The sequence below is a fragment of the Chiloscyllium plagiosum genome, unplaced genomic scaffold (genome assembly GCF_037043375.1).
Source record: "Chiloscyllium plagiosum isolate Xiang-an unplaced genomic scaffold, Cpla_swu_hap1 HiC_scaffold_10, whole genome shotgun sequence".
NCBI classification, from domain to species: Eukaryota; Metazoa; Chordata; class Chondrichthyes; order Orectolobiformes; family Hemiscylliidae; genus Chiloscyllium; species Chiloscyllium plagiosum.
Window position 1 is genome coordinate 80928773 of NW_028270148.1, and position 19980 is coordinate 80948752.

Here is a 19980-nt window from a genome sequence, read left to right on the forward strand (position 1 = left end):
CATGTTCAGTTTGTCAATAAGCTTATTTGTAATTCAGAACTATGTAGCAGAAAACACTTTTGTGAAGTAACCTAATGTCTTGAGGATTAACTTCATTTTTAAAAAAATGAAGAGTAACTTTTGTAATTTTGCTCCATGCACTTACCAGTTTAGCTGTACACATGCAGTCCTTGCCTGACATGGTTCTACAAACTCGAGTTATTTCTTCATTTCTAACTTGAAAGAGCTGCATTTAGCACTTACAGATGGGTAGATAGTAATATTGTGATTTTGCCCATAATCGGTGTGAATATAACAGTGAGCTGAGAGCTCCATAACAAAGGGATCTTGATCAATTGGGCCAGTGGGCTGAGGAATGGCAGATGGGATTTAATTTGGATAAATGTGAGGTATTGCATTTTGGTAAAGTGAAAAATGACAGGACTTGTACAGTTAATGGTAGGGCTGTGAGTAGTAGTGTTAAACAAAGAGACCTAGGGGTTCAGGTACATAGTTATTTGAAAGTTGCATCATAGACAGGGTGACTAAGAAGGTAAAAACGATGACTGCAGATGCTGGGATCCAGATTCTGGATCAGTGGTGCTGGAAGAGCAGAGCAATTCAGGCAGCATCCGACAAGCAGCAAAATTGACATTTCGGGCAAAAGCCCTTCATCCTGATGAAGGGCTTTTGCCCGAAACGTCGATTTTGCTGCTCGTCGGATGCAGGGTGATTAAGAAGGCATTTAACATGTGTGCCTTCATTACTCAGACCATTGAGTATAGGAGTTGGGGGTGTCATGTTCACCGTTACAGGATGCTGGTTAGGCCACTTTTGGACTGTTGTGTACAGTTCTGGTCACCGTTATATGATGGATATTATTAAATTGGAGAGAAAAAAGATTTGTCAGGATGTTGCTGGGAATAGAGGTTTTGAGTTATAAAGAGAGGCTGGTTAGCCTCAGGCTTTGTTCACTGGAGCGTAGAAGGTTGAGGGGTGACCTTGCAGAGGTTTATGAAACGATGAGGGGAATAGCAAAGATTTTCCACTATAGGTGGTGGAGTTCAAGGCTAGGGATCGTACTTTGAAGGTAAGAGGAGAAAGATTTACAAGGGATCTGAGGGGCAATGTCTTCATGCAGTGGCTGGTTCGTATGTGCAGTGAACAGTGGATGCAGGTACAGTTACAACACTTAAAAGGCATTTGGACAAGTACGTGAACAGGGAAGGTTTGGAGGGATATGGGCCAAATGCAGGCAAGTGGGATTAGTTTAGTTTCAGGAAACCTGGTCGGCATGAATGCGTTGGACCTAAGGATCTGTTTCCATGCTGTTTGACTCTTATGGACTAGGAAATTCTCTGCTTGATCTCTGAACTAAATGAAGTTATCATAAAATCATAGAATCCCTATAGTGTGCAAGTAAGCCATTGGCCCATCTAGTCCACACCGATCCTCCAAAGAGCAGTCCATCCAGACCCACCCCATCCCTACAACTGCAGTTCCCACAGCTAATCTACCTGGCCTGCACATCTTTCGACTATGGACAGAAACCGGAACACATGGAAGAAATCCATGAAGATAGTGGGAGAGTGTGCAAACTCAATTCGGACAGCCACTCGAGGGTGGGATTGAACCTGGGTCCCTGGTGCTGTGAGGCAGCAGTGCTAGCCACTGAACCACCGTGCATACATGGAGTACATTTTTGACTTGACAGATAAAGGCTAGAATCAGGCTCAACAACATTGCTTCTTTAATTGAACCAACTTAGACTTGCTGTTAAGACTCTTATAGATCTCTTCCCTCCCTGCACTTAATGTTTTTGAATGGCAGAGAGACCAAAAGAACAGACCACATCTCTTTCATTGCTGATCTTTGCTCAATGAAGAAATTGGATACTTGATCGCAAAATGGTAGAATGACATTGTGTCCATTTTACAAACAGTCTAACCAACTGGGTCTGAATGTGAGCATGACAGTTTTTATTTAAAAATTAAACTTGGTAAGGATTAAATTTAATTTGACTTAATTTTAAGTTACAAATGCATTAGTTTTGGTTTCAGGTATAAACTAAGTCAAAACATAGAATGAATGGTCAACGCCACATAAATGACAAAGCTGAGAGTTTCCTGTGACCCAGTGTTGTATGAAGCATGCACACTGGTAATATGAAAAGCTTGGTTCACTAAATCAGGGATGCGTAATCAAGAATCTTGATTGATAATCTATTGGGTATGTGCAATTGGGATGCCAGCAGTATTGTTCTAAATTTTGCTTAATGTGAATGTATATGAATGAAAGTTGTGGTTTGTTTGTTGCTGTTGTTTCTCCACTGTCACTTCTGGGTTAACTGTTCTCACCTATTTCTGTTCCTCTTTAGCCAGAGAATCATAGAAATTCTATCGTGTGGAAACAGGCCATTTGGCCCAACAAGTACACACCAACCCTCCAAAGAGTGACCCACCCAGACAAATTCCCCTGCCCTATTACTCTACATTTCCTAATGCACCTAACCTATACATCCCTGAACACTGTGGGCAATTTAGTTTGGCCAATTCACTTAACCTGCATATCTTTGAATTGTGGGAGGAAACTGGAGCACCCAGAGGAAACCCACACAGGCATGGAGTGAATGTGCAAACTCCACACAGTCGCCGGAGCTGGAAACAAACCCGGGTCCCTGATGCTGTGAGGCAGCAGTGCGAATCACTGTGCCACCATGCCGACCATCTGCATTGGTTTCTCTTCCTTGCTACGTTGTTACTTTTAGCATCCTCCAAAGATATCTCCTTGTCCCCAGTTAGATGCAGATGCTGGGAAATTCACCCAAACACAGAATTATTTCCTTTGTATATGCTAATGATAATGTACCTGAATCGCCAACCCTCCTTGAGCTCTCCACTGGAAAGTTTTTCTCATGTTAAATATTAGAAGCCCTCAACGCCATTTCAAACTCAGATCCCCAGTGATAAACTTCATCCTTCTCCCTGACGGTTTATTTGAAGCAAAACCAGATTGTTTGCAACCTTTGTCTTGTGCTCGACCCTGCAATAAACTGCTAAACATGTATCAATAAGATCACTGAGACTCCCTGTTTCTACTTCTGCTGAATCCTATTTTTGTGCCTTTATTACTGGTTGGTCTCTCACTTTCTCTTTGTAATTTGAGATTGTACAAAACTCTGCCCATTACTTAAGTCATGAGTGTGTTGCTGGAAAAGCACAGCAAGTCCAGCAGCATCCGAGGAGCAGGAGAATTGACATTTCGGGCATATTCCTGATGAAGGGCTCCTGCCCGAAATGTCAATTCTCCTGCTCCTTGGATGCTGCCTGACCTGTTGTGCTTTTTCAGCAACACACGCTCGACTCTGATCTCCAGCATCTGCAGTCCTCACTTTCTCCAAATTACTTAAGACATGCCATGTTCTGCTCACTATTTGGCAACTGACCTACACTGGCTCCTGATTATGAAATGTCACAGCCTTTTCGCTGTTTTTGCTTTCCACCCTACAACCCTGTTAAGGTATCAGTGCTGTTATAATTTTAACATCTTAAGCTCCCCATTTCAATGGTTCTACCATTGGAAGTCCTTTTGTCCTAAATCTCTATCCTTGCAGCTCTCATCCTACTTTCAGATGATCCTTAAAACCTGCTTCTTTGCCCAAACATGTGATCTCCTGGTCTAATACCTCCTGATATAGCTCAACATTGAATTTTGTCTGATAAGAGATTTTTTTTAAATGATTGGTTCTTCAAGCTATTTTTTCTTTTTAATCTTCATAGTCACATTTCAAAATGGCTTATTTTGATTAAAAATGTTTATTTGAGAGTTATTTTTGACTGTGGAGATTCTCGCACTGACATGAATGTCACAAAAAAGGGAAAATTCAAATAGTAATTATGCAGTTATTAGAAATATTACTGTTAAATCAAGAGTTTGTTGTAAAGGCAGAAAACATTTTTGCTTGAATTTTGTTGCCAGAGCAGTATGTTATTGAATGCAGAAACTTGTGGCTGGCCATAGAGCGCTCCAGTTAATGAATGCAAATGCTGAAGCTAATATCTATCTGTTTCTCTTTTCACTGATTAATGCTGCCTATTGGATATGTTTTTTTAAAAAACAAAAATTTGTGGGTTAGCACCGAACAGGATTTAAAACGGGGCACTGAATCTGCATCTCTAGGGCAAGCTGCCTCCATGAATCAAGGGTCTTCATCTGCATCTGTTTTTCCTCATGTGCAGTCAATCTTAACACTTCCATCTGGCATTTTACCTTCTCTCCCTGCTGCTATAACGTAAGTCAGGGTCCATTCACACTCCTTTGTAACATGCATGGATATTTGTGTCAAAAGTCTATCCCACCAACCATTAAAACATGTGTTTTGTGTCTGTGTCCTATAGTTTGGGTTTTATACTGGCTTGTTTACATTTGTCTATGTATTTGATAAATGGTTTGTTTAAACAAAAATTTTGCATATTTTATCTACCCATTTTCAGTTGTATAAAACATCAGAAGTGCATTAACTGAAACATAGAATATGGATGGAAATGAAGTCTTCGAACTGTTGTTAAAGAAATCTGGTGCCAAATCATTTAGCATGGAACAAAGCCAACTTCCCACCATTCCTGTGCTGATCTGAGGATTCTTGCACTCCTTCCCCTTCCCTGTAGCACTTCAAACTTCTCCTTTTGAAGTAAACATTCAAATACCCTTTGAAAATTATTACTGAATCAGTGTATCGCCGCCAGGGCATTCCAACTCTCAGCCCAGTAAAACATCTCATATTTTTGATTCTTTTACCAGCTCTCCTAAATCTCTTTTTTCTGGATAGCATCCTTCTTACTAGAGTTCTATTTATTTGCTGATATAGTTTATCATTTATTTTTGTCGGTGTATTGACTGTGCTTGAGCTAGATTTAGACTGAGTCAAAAATCTCGCAACACCAGGTCCAGCTGGTTTATTTGGAAACACTAGCTTTCAGAGCATTGCTCCTTAATCAAGTGCTAGTGAGAGAGGAAACCCATAGGCACAGAATTTATAGGGAAAAGATCAAAGGGAACAAATTGAACACATCTAAGCTGGCTAAGATATTCAATTTGTTTGCAGAAGTTGTATGACCTTTTGATGTTTTCCTTATAAATTCTGTCTAAAATCTTCAGGTGCTAGTGAGAGAAGAAGCAGTGCTCTGAAAGCAAGTGTTTTTAAATACACCCGTTGGACTATAACCTGGTGTTGTGATTTTTTGATTTTGTCCAACCCAGTCCAACACTGGCACTTCCATATTTTAGATTTAGATTGTTTTAGTAAAGCACTGAAGTTTGACTATTATAAAGTTCTCTCACTTCCAAATCACTTCCAGTCACATCATGCAAATGAAGTGAAATAATGTGTTCCTGATAGCACTGAAGGTGTGAAGGTGTCCATTACTGAAAACTGCAAGCTCCCTTTGGATGGTTTTAAGATTTATTTTTATCATTTAGAGTCATAGAGATGTACAGCATGGAAACAAGCCCTTCGATCCAACTTGTCCACGCCAACCAGATATCCTAAATTAATGTAGTCCTATTTGCCAGCATTTGACCCATATCACTCTAAACCCTCCCTGTTCATGTACCTTTTAAATGTTGTAATTGTACCATCCTTCACCACTTCCTCTGGCAGCTCATTCCATACACACACTACACTCTGCGTGAAAAAGTTGCCCCTGAGGTCCCTTCTAATTCTTTCCCCTCTCACTTTTTCCCTATGCCCTCTAGTTTGGACTCCTCCACCCCTGGGAAAAGACCTTGTCTATTTACCCTATCTATGCCTCTCATGATTTTATAAGCCTCTATAAAGTCATCCCTTAACCCCAGCCTATTCAGCCTCTCTTAGCTCAAACGTGCCAACATCCTTGTGAATCTTTTCTGAACCTTTTCAAATTTCACAACATCCTTCCAATAGGACAGAGACCAAAATTGCATGCAGTATTCCAAAAGTGGCCTAACCAGTGTCCTATACAGCTGCAACATGACCTCCCAAATCCTTTCCTCAATGCACTGACCAATAAAGGCAAGATACCAAATGCCTTCTGCACCACCCTATCTACCCTCAACTCCACTTTCAAGGAGCTATAAACCTGTATTCTAAGGTTTCTGTGTTCAGCAATTCTCCCGAGGACCTGACCATTAAGTGATTTGCCTTTCCAAATGTGGTACCTCTCATTGATCTAAATTAAACCCTAATTACCACTTTTCAGCCAATTTGCCCACCTGATCATGGTCCTATTGTACCTTTTGCTGTCCATTACACCACCAATTTAGGTGTCATCTGCAGACTTGTTCACCATATCTCCTATGTTCACATCCAAATGATTTATATAAATGGCAAAAAGCAGTGGATCCAGTACTGATTTTTGTAGCCTCCAGTCTGAAAAGCAACACTCCACCACCACCCTCTGTCTTCATTGCAGCCGGTTATGTATCCAAATGTGTCACGACACTGGGTAATCCTCCTGCTTAATTTAAAACTAGCAACACAGAAAAGATTTATTCTGTTCAGTAATCTGTAAAATTCGAGTGGCCAAGGACTATTTAAAGTAAAATTAACAACTTTATTTCTTAAAGTATAACAGAGAATAATTAGCTAACAACTATTTACCATTCCTTACTCTAACCTATCTGCTACCTTCTCTTCTATAATACTAGTCTGTTGAAGATTTACAAAACAAGACGTCTTATCTCAAAATCAGGCAGCTTTAATTCTTCTATTAGGATTTTCCTGTGTTATCTTTTCTTCTTCAGGAATTTCTTCATCAATCATCAAAAAGGTATCTTTTTAAGAGAGCTATTTTTCAGGCAGTCTGTTTACATGCTGAGCTTGTCAGTTCTCGTCTCAACTGTTCAATTTTCCACAGTCACACTGGATTGGAGTTTGACAATTTTTGGGGTATAATTTAAATAGATTGGCTGAATTTGAATTTGTTTTTATCGCCAGGCAACGAGCTAATTGAGCGAATTGCCCAAGTGTTACATTGTTGCCTAATTGAGAACACTTGGTGCTGTGTCCGGTAGTTCTGCTGTTTTTAACTCTCTTAAAATACATCCACATCTTCAGAACAAATGGCTAGTTCTCCCTGTATTCCATGAGCTCTAACCAGTCTACCATGCACAACCTTGTCAAATGCCTTACTGAAGTCCATATAGATCATGTCCACTACTCTAACTTCATCTCCCCTTCGTTACCGCTTCAAAAAACTCAATTAGGTTAATGAGACATTGCTTCCTGTGTTCACTATCCCTGATTAGTACTTCCCGTTCCACACACATGTAAATCCTGTTCCAAATACATGTAAATCCTGTGCTTCAGGGTTCCCTACAACAACGTGCCCACGTTTCAGGCTCACTGGTCTATAATTCCCTAGCTTTTCCTTACCACCTTTCTTTTGGCACCTCACCCGTGGTTATCGATTATACAGATATATTGGCAGCCGGCCCAGCAATCGCTTCTCTAGTTTCCCACAGAATTCTGCGGTATACCCGATCAGATCCTGGGAATTTATTCACCTTTTGTGTTTTAAGATGTCCAGCACAACTGCCTCAGTAATATGAACATTTTTCAAGATGTTGCTATTTATTTCCCCTTGTTCTCTATCTTCTATATCCTTCTCCATAGTAAACACTGATCCAAAATACTCGTTTAGTATCTCCCCCAGCTCCTGCGGCTGCACAGATAGGTGGCCTTGCTGATTCTCTCCCTAGTTACCCTTTTGTCCATAATGTATTTGTCGAATCCCTTCAAATTCTCCTTAATGCTATTTGACAAAGTTATCGCATGTACCCTTTTTGTCTTCCTGATTTCCCTCTTAAACAAACTCCTACTACTTTTATATTCTTCTTGGGATTCACTCGATCGCTGCTGTCTACACCTGACGTCTGCTTCCTTTTTCTTGACCAAAACTTCAATTTCTTGTGTCATCCAGCATTCCCTACACCTACCAGCCTTTCCTTTCACGCGAAAAGCAATATACAGTTTCTGGACACTTGTTATCTCATTTTTGAAGACTTCCCAATTTCCAGCTGTCCCTTTACCTGTGAACATTCGTCTTCAATCAAATTTTGAAAATTCTTGCCTAATACTATCAAAATTACTCTTCCTTTAATTTAGAAATTTTACTTTTAGATGTGGTCTATCCTTTTCTCTTGCTATTTTAAAATTGTTCGAATTATAGTCACTGGCCCCAAACTGCTCCCCCACTGACACCTCTGTCACCTACTCTACCTTAACAAGTCACAGAATTTGAATTGTACCTGTCTCAAGTTCAGTGGCCTCAACTCCACCTTGTTGCCAATGGGTTCTTTTTGGTGAAGTACCTACAAAAGAAAGCAAAGAAAGCAAAAAAAGTATTAAAGTAAAATAAAGTCCTGATCATAATTACAATTCTAATTTTCAAATTCTGATCTAGAAAAGCATTGAAATATTTGGTTTACAGGAAGAATGAAGCCATTGAATAGCAGCAGTGTAATGGTTTATTCTTGTCATTGACTGTGTTCAAGCCAAGGTAGAAATGTTCACATTGAATCAAAGCTTTATTAGAATAATTCTGTAAATGTCAAATTTCTCATATATTTCCCTTAACTCTGTTTAGAAGGTACTGCTTTGCCTTTTATGGACATCACACTGTTATCCTCAACAGTATCAACTGCTTCCAGTTTCAATTTCTCATATAGAGACTTTCCTATTGAACCTGTTCAAAGATTTTATTGTGTATCTCTGGTGCAGGTGGAACTTGAATCTAGGTCTTCTGACCTGAGAGATTGGGACACTACTGCTGTGCACAAGAACCCTCAGTCTCTGGTATATGCATTTTGAAGCTTAATTCTATCAAATCATAAAGCTTCAATGTCTCTTGTCTCAGCTAATTAGATTACATATATATCTCATTTAAACTAGTAGCAGGAGTAGGCCATTTGACCCTTTGATCATGTTAAACAGCAGACCAGACTCGATGTCAAACCTGTATTTCAATATCCAGTTCCTGTGACTTCTTTAAACTCCCGATGCATTTTAATATCTAATAATTTATCCATCTTTTCTTGAGTATACTCATTGACCCAACTTCTTCAGCCTTCATTTGTAGCAAATTCGACAGGTTGACCAGCCTCTGAGTGAAGGAATCTTTTCTCATCCCAATCCTAAAGATACTACTGCAAACCCTGAGTCACTGACCCATGGTTCCATACCCCCCAACCACGGAAAACATCCTCCCTGCATCTAGGCTGTCTAGCCTATTAGAATTTTATAGGTTTCAATAAGAACACCCGTAGTTCTTCTAAATTCTAGGGAACATAGGCCAAATCAATCCTATGAGGAGAGTTTGGATTGCCATCTCTAGTATCAGCTCAATGAATCTTTGCTGTACTTCCTCTGTGGCAAGTATATCCTCTGTTAGGTGGGAAGATCGAACTATGTGCAATACTGTAGATGAGGTGTCACCAAGGCCCCAAACACACCTTCCAGGTACATTGATGCTTTACCTGCACTTCACTCCATCTAGTCAGCTGTATTCACTATTCACAATGTGGTCTCCTACACTGGAGAAACAACTCGTGATTGCTTTGCAGAACACCTACACCTTCTGTCTGCAAATAAGACTCTGAGCTTCCAGTCACCTGCCACTTCAATACACCACTGTTTCCTGTACAACATCTCTGTCTCAGGCTTGCTGCCGTAATCCTATTACAACAATGGGTAACCCCCGCCAGGCTGATTTAAACCTGCAATACAGAAATGATTTAACCCATGCTGTAAGCTGTTAAAATTCGAAAGGGAAACAACTATTCCCAAAGTCACCATTTAAGGTAAAAATTCATATCTTTAATTTTTTAAAAGTCTAACAGAGAATAATTCACTAATAACTATTTGCAACTCATTTATGTAAACCTATCTTTTACCCCCCCCCCCCCCCCCAAATACTGGTCCAATAAAACCCCCAATTAAGATTTACAGAAAAATTCAAATTTCAAAAAAACCAGCCAGCTGTCGAATCTTCCTCTGTAGATTTGCTTTCTAGGTCGGTGTTCTTTTTTCCTGTGCAAACTCCTTTTCCAGACAGGTACTTCTCGGAGTTCTTACTAGCAGCTTACATCTATTGGTCTTTTGGCAATTCTCCTCCAACTGTTCAATTTCTTTCTCAGTTTTATACCCCAAAGCATCAGATTGTTTCATTGGTGTCAATATTATAAAAATACTAAATTCAAACTTGATTGGAGTTTGGTAGTTTGGGGCATAATTTAAACTGGCCAAATTTGAATGTTTTTTTTGTCTCCAGGCAACCTAGCTAATCCATCTGTTCAACCAAATGTTTCCTTGTTCAGAACAGTTGGTGCTGTGTCAGATAGTTCTGCTAGCTTTTAACTCTCTTAAAGGCACAGTACCCTTTACACCTTCATAACAATCCAGCAAAGCTTAGTGCAAGCTGGAAGAACAACATCTCATTTTCCGCTTGGAAATTCTGCAGCTGCTGGACTTAATATCGAGTTCAACAATTTCGGCACTTGAGGCCAAGTCCCTATCCCAGGCCTTGTCATCACATATTCATTGCCCCAGACAGATCTTTAACCGCACCTTTGTCTGTCCAACTGTTCTCTCTCTTTGGGCTCTAGCTCCAGCTATAGTTTACTTTTCACCCCCTGCCTATCCCCCAATCCATCTTCAGCATAAGTACCAACTTTTACCCAGCTACCATCAGTTCCTGATGGAGAGTCACTTGACCTGAAACATTAACTCTGATTTCTCTCCACAGATGCTACCAGACTTGCTGAGTTTTTCTAGCAATGACTGGGTTTTTTGTTTCTGAGTTCCAGCATCTGCAGTTCCTTTTTTAAACCAATTATTTCCTTCTATTTCCAGTCTGCACACTTTTTTTATCATGCCAGTATATAATTCCCAATCTTGTGAACTCTAATTTTGCCAACTAACATCTTATGTCAGATCTTACCAAACACATTCTTGGACTTCAGATACACCACATCTACTAGTCCTCTTATTGTACTAGTTACATCCTCAAATCTCCAGTAGATCAGTTAAGAATGCTTAGCCTTTCATAAATTCATGTTGACTTTTCATAATCCTATTAGTGCTTTCTGATTCTTGCCACATCTTTGAAGAATAGCCTTTATTGTCACGAATGAGTGCAGTAGATAAATTGCAGTGGATAAGTTTGTAGTGTTGCCCCTCAGCGCCATATTAAGTACAAGGTACCTAGCACAAATAGTTTAAGAATTGAAGTAGTAGGGGAAAAAGAAAGACTAGCATGGGAATGCAAAATTATAACATCCAGATTAATAATAAAAAGTGTGTCATTAAAGTAATAAATAGTTCTTTTGTTCTGCTTCGGGCTCCGGCCCTTATGTACTTCCGGGACTTGGCCCATGCTTGCTCTGCTCCCCACTTTGGGCTCCAGCCATGACTTGACTCGCTTCCGTGACTTGGTCCGTGGCTCGCTTTGCTCCCCGCTCTGTGCTCACTCTGCTTCCTGCTCCGTGACTTGCCTTGTAACTCGCTCTGCTCCGTACTTGCCTCGTAGCTCGCTCTGCTCCCCACTCTGCAACTTCACCCCCTTTGTCTCGCCTCCATTCTCCAGGTAGAATAGTTTAAGAAGTTAAAAGTTTGGGTGAGGGATAGCAAAACTGCTGCAAAGAGGTCTTTCGTAATAAACCCGAGTATGTTTTCCCCCACTATTGATGTTTGGGTAACTGGTCTGTCATTCTTTTTTTTTAAACTTGAGGTTATATTTGCCACTGTTTTAATCTGCAGGAACTGCTTCAGAGTCTACAGGATTTCGGAAGTTAGAGTCACATAGCATGGAAATAGACTCTTTGGTCCTACTAGTCCACGCTGACCATGTTCCACAACTAAACTAGTCCCACTTACCTGTGTTTGGCCCATATCCCTGCCATCACTTTCCAATTCATGTACTTATCCAAATATCTTTTAAACGTAACTGTCCCAGCGTCCACCATTTCCTCTTTAACTACCAATTTATCCAGTAATTCCAATACCACTTTCTTTAGTATCCTGGAAAGTAGATTATTAGGTCCTGGTGATTTGTCAGCTTTTATTCCCAATAATTTGTCCAGCACCCTTTTTTTTGTGAACCAAACTTGATTTTCCTCAATTCCTCCTGCTCCTTGGCCGATGATCTTTCTGAGAGATTATTTGACTGTTTATTGTGAAGACATCCAAAATGTGTCTTCAATTCCTCTGCCATTTAAAGTCATAGTCATAGATGTACAGCACGGAAACAGACTCTTCAGTCCAACCTGTCCATGCCGACCAGATATCTCAACCCAATCTAGTCCCACCTGCCAACACCCGGTCCATATCCTTCCAAATCCTTCGTATTCATATACCATCCAAATGCCTTTTAAATGTTGCAATTGTACCAGCCTCCACCACTTGCTCTGGCAGCTCATTTCATACACATACTACCCTCTGCATGAAAAAGTTACCCCTTAGGTCTCTTTTACATCTTTCCCCTCTCACCCTAAACTTATGTCCTCTAGTGCTGGACTCCTCACTCCAGGGAATAGACATTGTCTATTTATCCTATCCATCCCCCTCATGATTTTGTAAACCACTCAGCCTCTGATGCTCCAGGGAAAACAGCCCAAACCTATTCAACCTCTCCCTATAGCTCAAAGCCTCCAACCCTGGCAATCTTTTCTGAACCCTTTCAAGTTTCACAACATCTTTCCGATAGGAAGGAGACCAGAATTGCACGCAATATTCCAACAGTGGCCTAACCAATGTCCTGTACAGCCGCAACATGACCTCCCAACCCCTGTACTCAATACTCTGACCAATAAAGGAAAGCATGCCAAATGTTGTCTTCACTATCCTATCTACCTGCGACTCTATTTTCAAGGAGCTATGAACCTGCACTCCAAGGTCTCTTTGTTTAGCAACACTCCCCAGGACCTTACCATTAAGTGTATAAGCCTGCTAAGATTTGCTTTCCCAGAATGCAGCACCTCGCATTTATCTGAATTAAACTCCATCTGCCACTTTTCAGCCCATTGGCCCATCTGGTCCAGATCCTGTTGTAATCTGAGGTAACCCTTCTTTGATTCCCATTATAACTTCCTCCATTTTTGACAGTTAAGGAGCCAACATTTGTCCTCACTAATCTTTTTCTTGTCGCAGAACCTTTTATAATCAACGTTACACTCCTACTTTATTTTCCCCTCCTTGATTAGTTTTTTGTACCTTTATTGCAAACATCTATAACTCTCCTGTTTGTTGCCTTTCCTTCACTACTGTTTGGTGGTGTGTAGACAAACCTCTTGCTTTCTATCTCTTGGTGTTTCTTAGCTCTACCCATACAGCTGATTTTGGGAGCCAGTATCCTTCTGCACTATTGCATCGATAGACTCATTTAGTCACAGTGCTACTCCATCTCCTTTCACTATTTGTTTGTCCTTCCTAAATGTTGAATACCTCTGGATGTTCACCTCCCATCCTTATCACCCTGCAGCCATGCCGTCTTAGTTGTAATTATGTCATAGTTTTGTATATCTATTTGTGCCATTAATTAATCTACCTTATTGTAAATGCTCTGTGCATTAAGACACAGTCTGTAGACTTGTCTTTTTATCTTTGTTAGTCATCTTAGCTTTACTTTGCATTATGACTTTTTTAATCATCCTTGTTTTCTTTCTACTTTTCATTATCACATTTATAGCTATCTTTTCAATCCATATTTCCCTTTTCTCTGTCTCCCTCCTCAGGTTCCCATTACCCATTCTAGTTTAAATTTTCCCTGACAGCGCAAGCCAACAGCGCCCCCCCCACAAGGACATTGGTCCCAGTCATGTCCAGATGCAATCCATCCTGTTTGTACCAGTCCCATCTTGCCCAGAATTGGTCTAATTGGTCCAGGAATCTGAATCTTTCCCCCTGCACCTACAGCGACATTATTTATTTGATATACCCTGTTATTTCTACATCCACTAGCATGTGGCAGACATGGTAATCCTTTTGAGGTCCTCTTGTTTTTATATCTGAGAACAGGGGAAGGTGTGGCATTGTTAGTCAAGGACAGTATTATGGTGGCAGAAAGGACATTTGATGAGGACTTGTCTGCTGAGATTAGAAACAGGTTGGGGGTTTTCCATAGGCCTCCGCAAAGTTCTGGAGATATAGAGGAAAGGATTGCAAAGATGATTCTAGATAGGAGTGAAGCTAACAGGATAGTTGTTATGGGGGCTTTAACTTTCCCAATATTGATTGGAAACGCTATAATTCAAGTACCTTAGATGGGTCAGTTTTTGTCCAATGTGTGCAGGAGGATTTCCTGACATAGTATATAGATAGGCCAACAAGGGGCAAGGCCACATTGAATTCAGTACTGAGTAACGAACCCAGCCAGGTGTTAGATTTGGAGGTAGGTGAGCACTTTGGTGATAATGAACACAATTCGGTTAAGTTTACTTGAGCGATGGAAAGTGATAGGTACATACCGCAGGGCAAGAGTTATAGCTGGAAGATGGCAATTATGATGTGATTAGGCAAGATTTAGGATGCATAGGATGGGAAAGGAAATTGCAGGGGATGGGCACAATTGAAATGTGGAGCTCATGCAAGCAACAGCTACTACGTATCCTTGACAAGTAAGTATCTGTCAGTCAGGGAGCAAGTGGTCGAGTGAGGAAACTGCGGTTTACTAAAGAAGTTGAATCTCCTGTCAAGAGTAAGAAGAAGGCTTATGTAAAAATAAAATGTGAAGGCTCAGTTAGTGTGCTTAAGTGTTACAAGTTAGCCAGGAAAGACCTAAAGAGAGAGCTAAGAAGAGCCAGGAGGGCACATGAGAGAAGTCTTTACAGTTAGGATTAAGGATCAATCTTTTTATAGGTATGTCAGGAATAAAAGAATGACGAGAGTAAGAGTAGAGTCTGTCAAGGACAGTAGTGGGAATTTGTGCATGGAATCCAAAGAAATAGGAGAGGCACTAAATGTCTTTCATTGTCTTTCTCTTGTATGAATAGTAATGTTGTCAAGGAGAATACTGAGAGACAGGCTATTGGACTAGACGGGATTGGTTTTCACAAGGAGGAGGTATTGGCAATTCCAGAACGTGTGAAAATAGTTAAGTCTCCTGGGCTAAATGGGATTTATCCTAGGACACACTGGGAAGTTAGGGAGGAGATTGCAGAGCCTTTGATTTTGATCTTTATGTTGTCATTTTCTATAGGAATAGTGCCAGAAGACTGGAGGATAGCAAATGTTGTCCCCTTGTTCAAGAGGAGGAGTAGAGACAACCCTGGTAATTATAGACCAGTGAGCCTTACTTCAGTTGTAGATAAAGTGTCGGAAAGGGTTAAAGGTGATAAAGTTTATAATCCTCTAGAAAGGAACAATTTGATTAAGAATAGTCAACACGATTTTGTGAAGGGAAGGTCATGCCTCACAAACCTTATTAAGTTCTTTGACCAAACAGGTGGAAGAGGGTAAAGCCGTTGATGTGGTGTATATGGATTTCAATAAAGCATTTGTTCAAGTTCCCCACGGTAGACTATTGCAAAAAATATAGAGGCATGGGATTGAGGGTGATTTAGCAGTTTGGATCAGAAATTGGCTAGTTGAAAGAAGAAGAAGGTGTTGGTTGATGGGAAATGTTCATCCTGGAGGTCAGTTACTAGTGGTGCCCAGCGAGGATCTGTTTTGGGGCCATTGCTGTTTGTCATTTTTATAAATGACTTGGATGAGCGCATAGAAGGATGGGTTAGTAAATTTGTGGACGACACGAAGGTCGGTGGAGTTGTGGACAGTGCGGAATGATGTTGCAGAATACAGAAGGACATAAATAAGCTGTAGAGCTGGGCTGAGAGGTGGAAAGTGGAGTTTAATGTGGAAAAGTGTGAGGTGATTCACTTTGGAAGGAGTAATAGGAACACTGAGTACCGGCCTAATGGTAAGATTCTTGGTGGTAGTGTGGATGTGCAGAGAGACCTTGGTGTCCATATGCATAGATCCCTGAACATTGCCACCCAGGTTGATAGGGTTGATAAGAAGGCTTACAGTGTGTTAGCTTTTATTGGTAGAGGGATTGAGTTTCGGAGCCATGAGGTCATGTTGCAGCTGTATAAAACTCTGGTGTGGCTGCACTTGGCCATATTGCATACATTTCTGGTTGCCGAATTATAGGAAGGATGTCGAAGCATTAGAAAGGGTGCAGAGCAAATTTACCAGGATATTGCCTGGTTTGAAGGGAAGTTCTTATGAGGAAAGGCTGAGAGACTTGAGACTGTTTCTGTTGAGAAGATTAAGAGGTGACTCAATAGAGGCATACAAGATGATCAGAGTATAGATAGGGTGGACAGTGAGAGCCTTGTTCCTTTGGTGATGGCTAGCAGGAGGGGTATAGCTTTAAACTGAGAAGTGATAGATATAGGACAGATGTCAGAGGTAGGTTCTTTACTCAGTAATAAGAGCAGTATTATTATTACTCAGTAATAATACTCTGCCTGCAACAGTAGTAGACTCGCCAACTTTAAGGGGATTTAAATGGTCATTGGATAAATATATGGATGATAATGGAATTGGGGAGGTTAGTTGGGCTTCAGATCGGTTTCAGAGGTTGGTGTAACATTGAAGGCCGAAGGGCCTGTACTGCGCTGTATTGTTCTATGTTTTCAAGTTGTGAGACTTCACTTTTTAACCTGTATCATTGGTACTAAAATGTACAATGACTATTGGCTGTTCACCCTCTCTCTTCAATAGCCTCTCTTGGACGTACTTTCCACTGGCACCAGGGATGCAGCATGCCAGCTTGGAGTTTCTTTTTGTGGCTGCAGAAATGCCTATCTGTTCCCCTCACTAATGTATCCCCTCTCCTTATCGTCCTGCCACTCCTCTTCCTCCTGTTCTTATGTCACTGAACCACCATAGCTTCCATTGATATTCCCTGAGAAGCCCCAGCAATCTCCAAAGCAGGCCCTTTTTCTGTTCTAAACACTCCCGCTATAGTCCATAGTCCTAACCTTTTTTATTTTAATGTACTGCAACTTAATTGCTCGAAAAAAGTAAAAGTAATTCTTCTGACCATACTCCAGATGCATCCTAATTTAGAGCTATTTAAGTATGCACTCTACCAGTATTAACTCACCGATGCTGTCTCACAAAGTTTATTGCTCTCCACTTGCGTTTCTTCAAAGTAAGTTCACCGTTCTCCTCAGGAGCTGCTTTATACTAAAGTTCCTCCCAGAACACAGCAGTTCTGATTTGCTGTATGCTCTTCTCAGTCTACTTCAGTGATGCTGACTGCTTCACACATTTCTGAACTGTTTAGATTAGATTAGATTGCTTACAGTGTGGAAACAGGCCCTTCGGCCCAACATGTCCACACCGACCTGCTGAAGCGCGACCCGCTGAAGCGCAACCCACCCAGACCCATTTACCCCTGCCCCTAACACCACGGGAAATTTAGCATGGCCAATTCACCTAAACTGCACATTTTTGGACTGTGGGAGGAAAGCGGAGCACCAGGAGGAAACCCACGCTGACACGGGGAGAACGTGCAAACTCCACACAGGCGGGAACTCACCTGAGGCGGGAATTGAACCTGGGTCTCTGGAATTGAACCCAGGTCTCTAGTGCTGTGAGGCAGCAGTGCTAACCACTGTGCCACCGTGCCGCCCACTTTCTTGCTGCTCATTTTCTCTCAACTCCTTTCCTTTGTATCAACATGAAATTCTCGTCATTCTCAAAATCTATTTCCACTCTTGTCTTCCATCTCCCAAGATTTCCTGCAATCCTGTGTTTTTGTGAACCTTCAGTAATTGTCCAACAACCCTCTAATTTTGCTCCACTTTGCTTTCTATGATTCATTATCAATGTCTACTTTTTCAGCTTCCTTATGCAACCCCATTCTTCAGCAATTCTGTCTTCTCTCCCTGTCTTGAAAGATTGCTTGCGGAAATCTCTTCATTGATTGCACTTGCCCTTTCCACATTCTTTTAAGTTCGTTTGGACTTGCTGTGCATTGGTTAGAAAATACTCCAGAAATTTGTGAGTTAATTCAGAGAAGTTATAACATACAGTACAGGTACACAATCCTTTATCTGAAATGCTCGAGACCAGCTGGTTTTCGAAATTTGGAATTTTTTGGATTTTGCAATAAGTAACAGTTCAACTGTGAAATTTTAAAAAAAATCTTACTTAACAGCAAACTTAGTGTGAGTAATTGAGGTCTGCCAGTGCTGGGCCATGCCCCCCACATCACATCTGAGTGACACGCTTCGAATGGGTTAACTGTTTGCAAGTCAAGCAACCTTGTTAATGAGATAAAAACTTCATGAAAAGACCTTCAGATTTTGGAGCTTTTTGGATTTCAGATAAAGGGTTGTCTACCTGTATTAAGAGTGACAGCTTCAGAAGCCCAACAAAGGCTAGAATCAGAGCAACCCCTTGTACCTGCTGTGCCTTTTATTGAGGTCATATCTGATCCCCAAGAATACCACAAGACACAGAGCAGAAATAGGCCGTTTGGCTCATCACACCTACTGTGCCATTGAATGAGATTATGAATGATTTGATAATCTTGAAATCCTCTCTCCTGCCTTTCTCCCACAACTATGATTCCCTTACTGATGAAGCATCTATCTAACTCAACCTTGAAAAAACTAAACAACCCAGCCTTGATAGCGCTCTGTGGTAAACAATTCTATAGATTCTATAGGAATCGCTTTATAGCCAATACAGATAAGGAAAGTTTACAGTCTATAAATAACGGGCTAAATTCTTCAATTGCCTTGAAGAAATACGCATTATAGCAGAACTGACTGTATATCGGTCTTAGTTCTTAAATAGGAGACTGCAATTCCTGATTGCAATTCGTTGATTTAGAAAGGAAGTAGGAAAATCCAGAAGAATGTTTCCTAGAAATGTTCAAATAAGTCATGCTAAAGAGTTGGTGAGAAAAAAATTGCAAGATGTCAATCTGTTTTTACTTGAGTGCAGTGTGCATTTTGATTAAATAATCTGAACAGTCACTGGTAATTTTAATGCAGATGAAATTCTGGATACTATATGAAGTGAATGAGTTGTAGTTCGCTTGGAATTTAGTTTTGACCACAGCAAACTTTTTATTAACTGGCATCTATGGGAAAAGGTGTGTGCTGGTTGATCAAGAGGTCCACATAATCAGTGTAAAAACACACTAAATAATAGAAATGCAATGCAAGGTTTTATCACTTTTAAGCTTACAGTATAAATCACTTAAATAATGATGCAGCTTTCCTTAAATAAAACTTACCTGCAGAGATTGTTCTTATTTGTATCCTCACCTGCCTGCTCAGACATTGCTATAGTACGGTAAGCATGCTGCATTGCAGGGATATAACTTTTGCTAGTTTATTGAGAGTGCCGGTTCATAAGGTGCTGATTAAAACAGTTTGTTGTATTGGTTCTGTTTTGTGATGTGTAACTTGATGCATGATATGTTGCGCACACATGATCTGAAAGTGCGTTAAACGAATAGTAAATTGCAGATTTGGTACTTTTAGCTACTACTTTTGATAATATGTAATTACAAATGATATGTACCTGAATATTGTCTCCAACAGAAGTCATTGTATGCTTGTAAATCTAAGAAATGTCTGGAGTATAAATTCGAATGATGTGGAGGCGCTGGTGTTGGATTGAGGTGGACAAGGTCAGAAGTCACACAACGCCAGGTTATAATCAGAAGGAGGACAAAGAAGCAGCATTCTGAAAGCTTGCGTTTTCAAGTAAAGCTGTTGGACAATAAGCTGATGTTGTATGACTTCTGACCAAAGTGCACCTTGACTTCATCCTATTACACTATAGAATCGCTACAGTGTAGATAGAAGCCATTTGGCCCATTGAGTCTGAACAAACCCTCCAAACAGCATCCCACCAGATTCCCACCCTACCTTCTCTCCATGACCCCACATTTGCCCATGTGTAATCCACATAGCCTACACTTGCCTGGATATTATGGG

General features: G+C 40.7%; 1 protein-coding gene across 5 annotated transcripts in view; it reads left to right on the forward strand.

Annotated features, from left to right (window-relative positions):
* The window catches only part of snx14 (sorting nexin 14), a 233237-nt gene that overhangs the window by 104281 nt on the left and 108976 nt on the right, over positions 1-19980 (forward strand). For 4 of the 5 annotated variants that reach the window (XM_043696232.2, XM_043696228.2, XM_043696230.2 and 1 more), the window contains exon 17: positions 4115-4270. The exons of the other annotated variant lie outside the window; for it this stretch is intronic. In XM_043696232.2, the coding sequence (XP_043552167.2) occupies positions 4115-4270 (156 nt within the window). The remainder of the gene's footprint in view (positions 1-4114; positions 4271-19980) is intronic. 5 annotated transcript variants of the gene reach the window in all.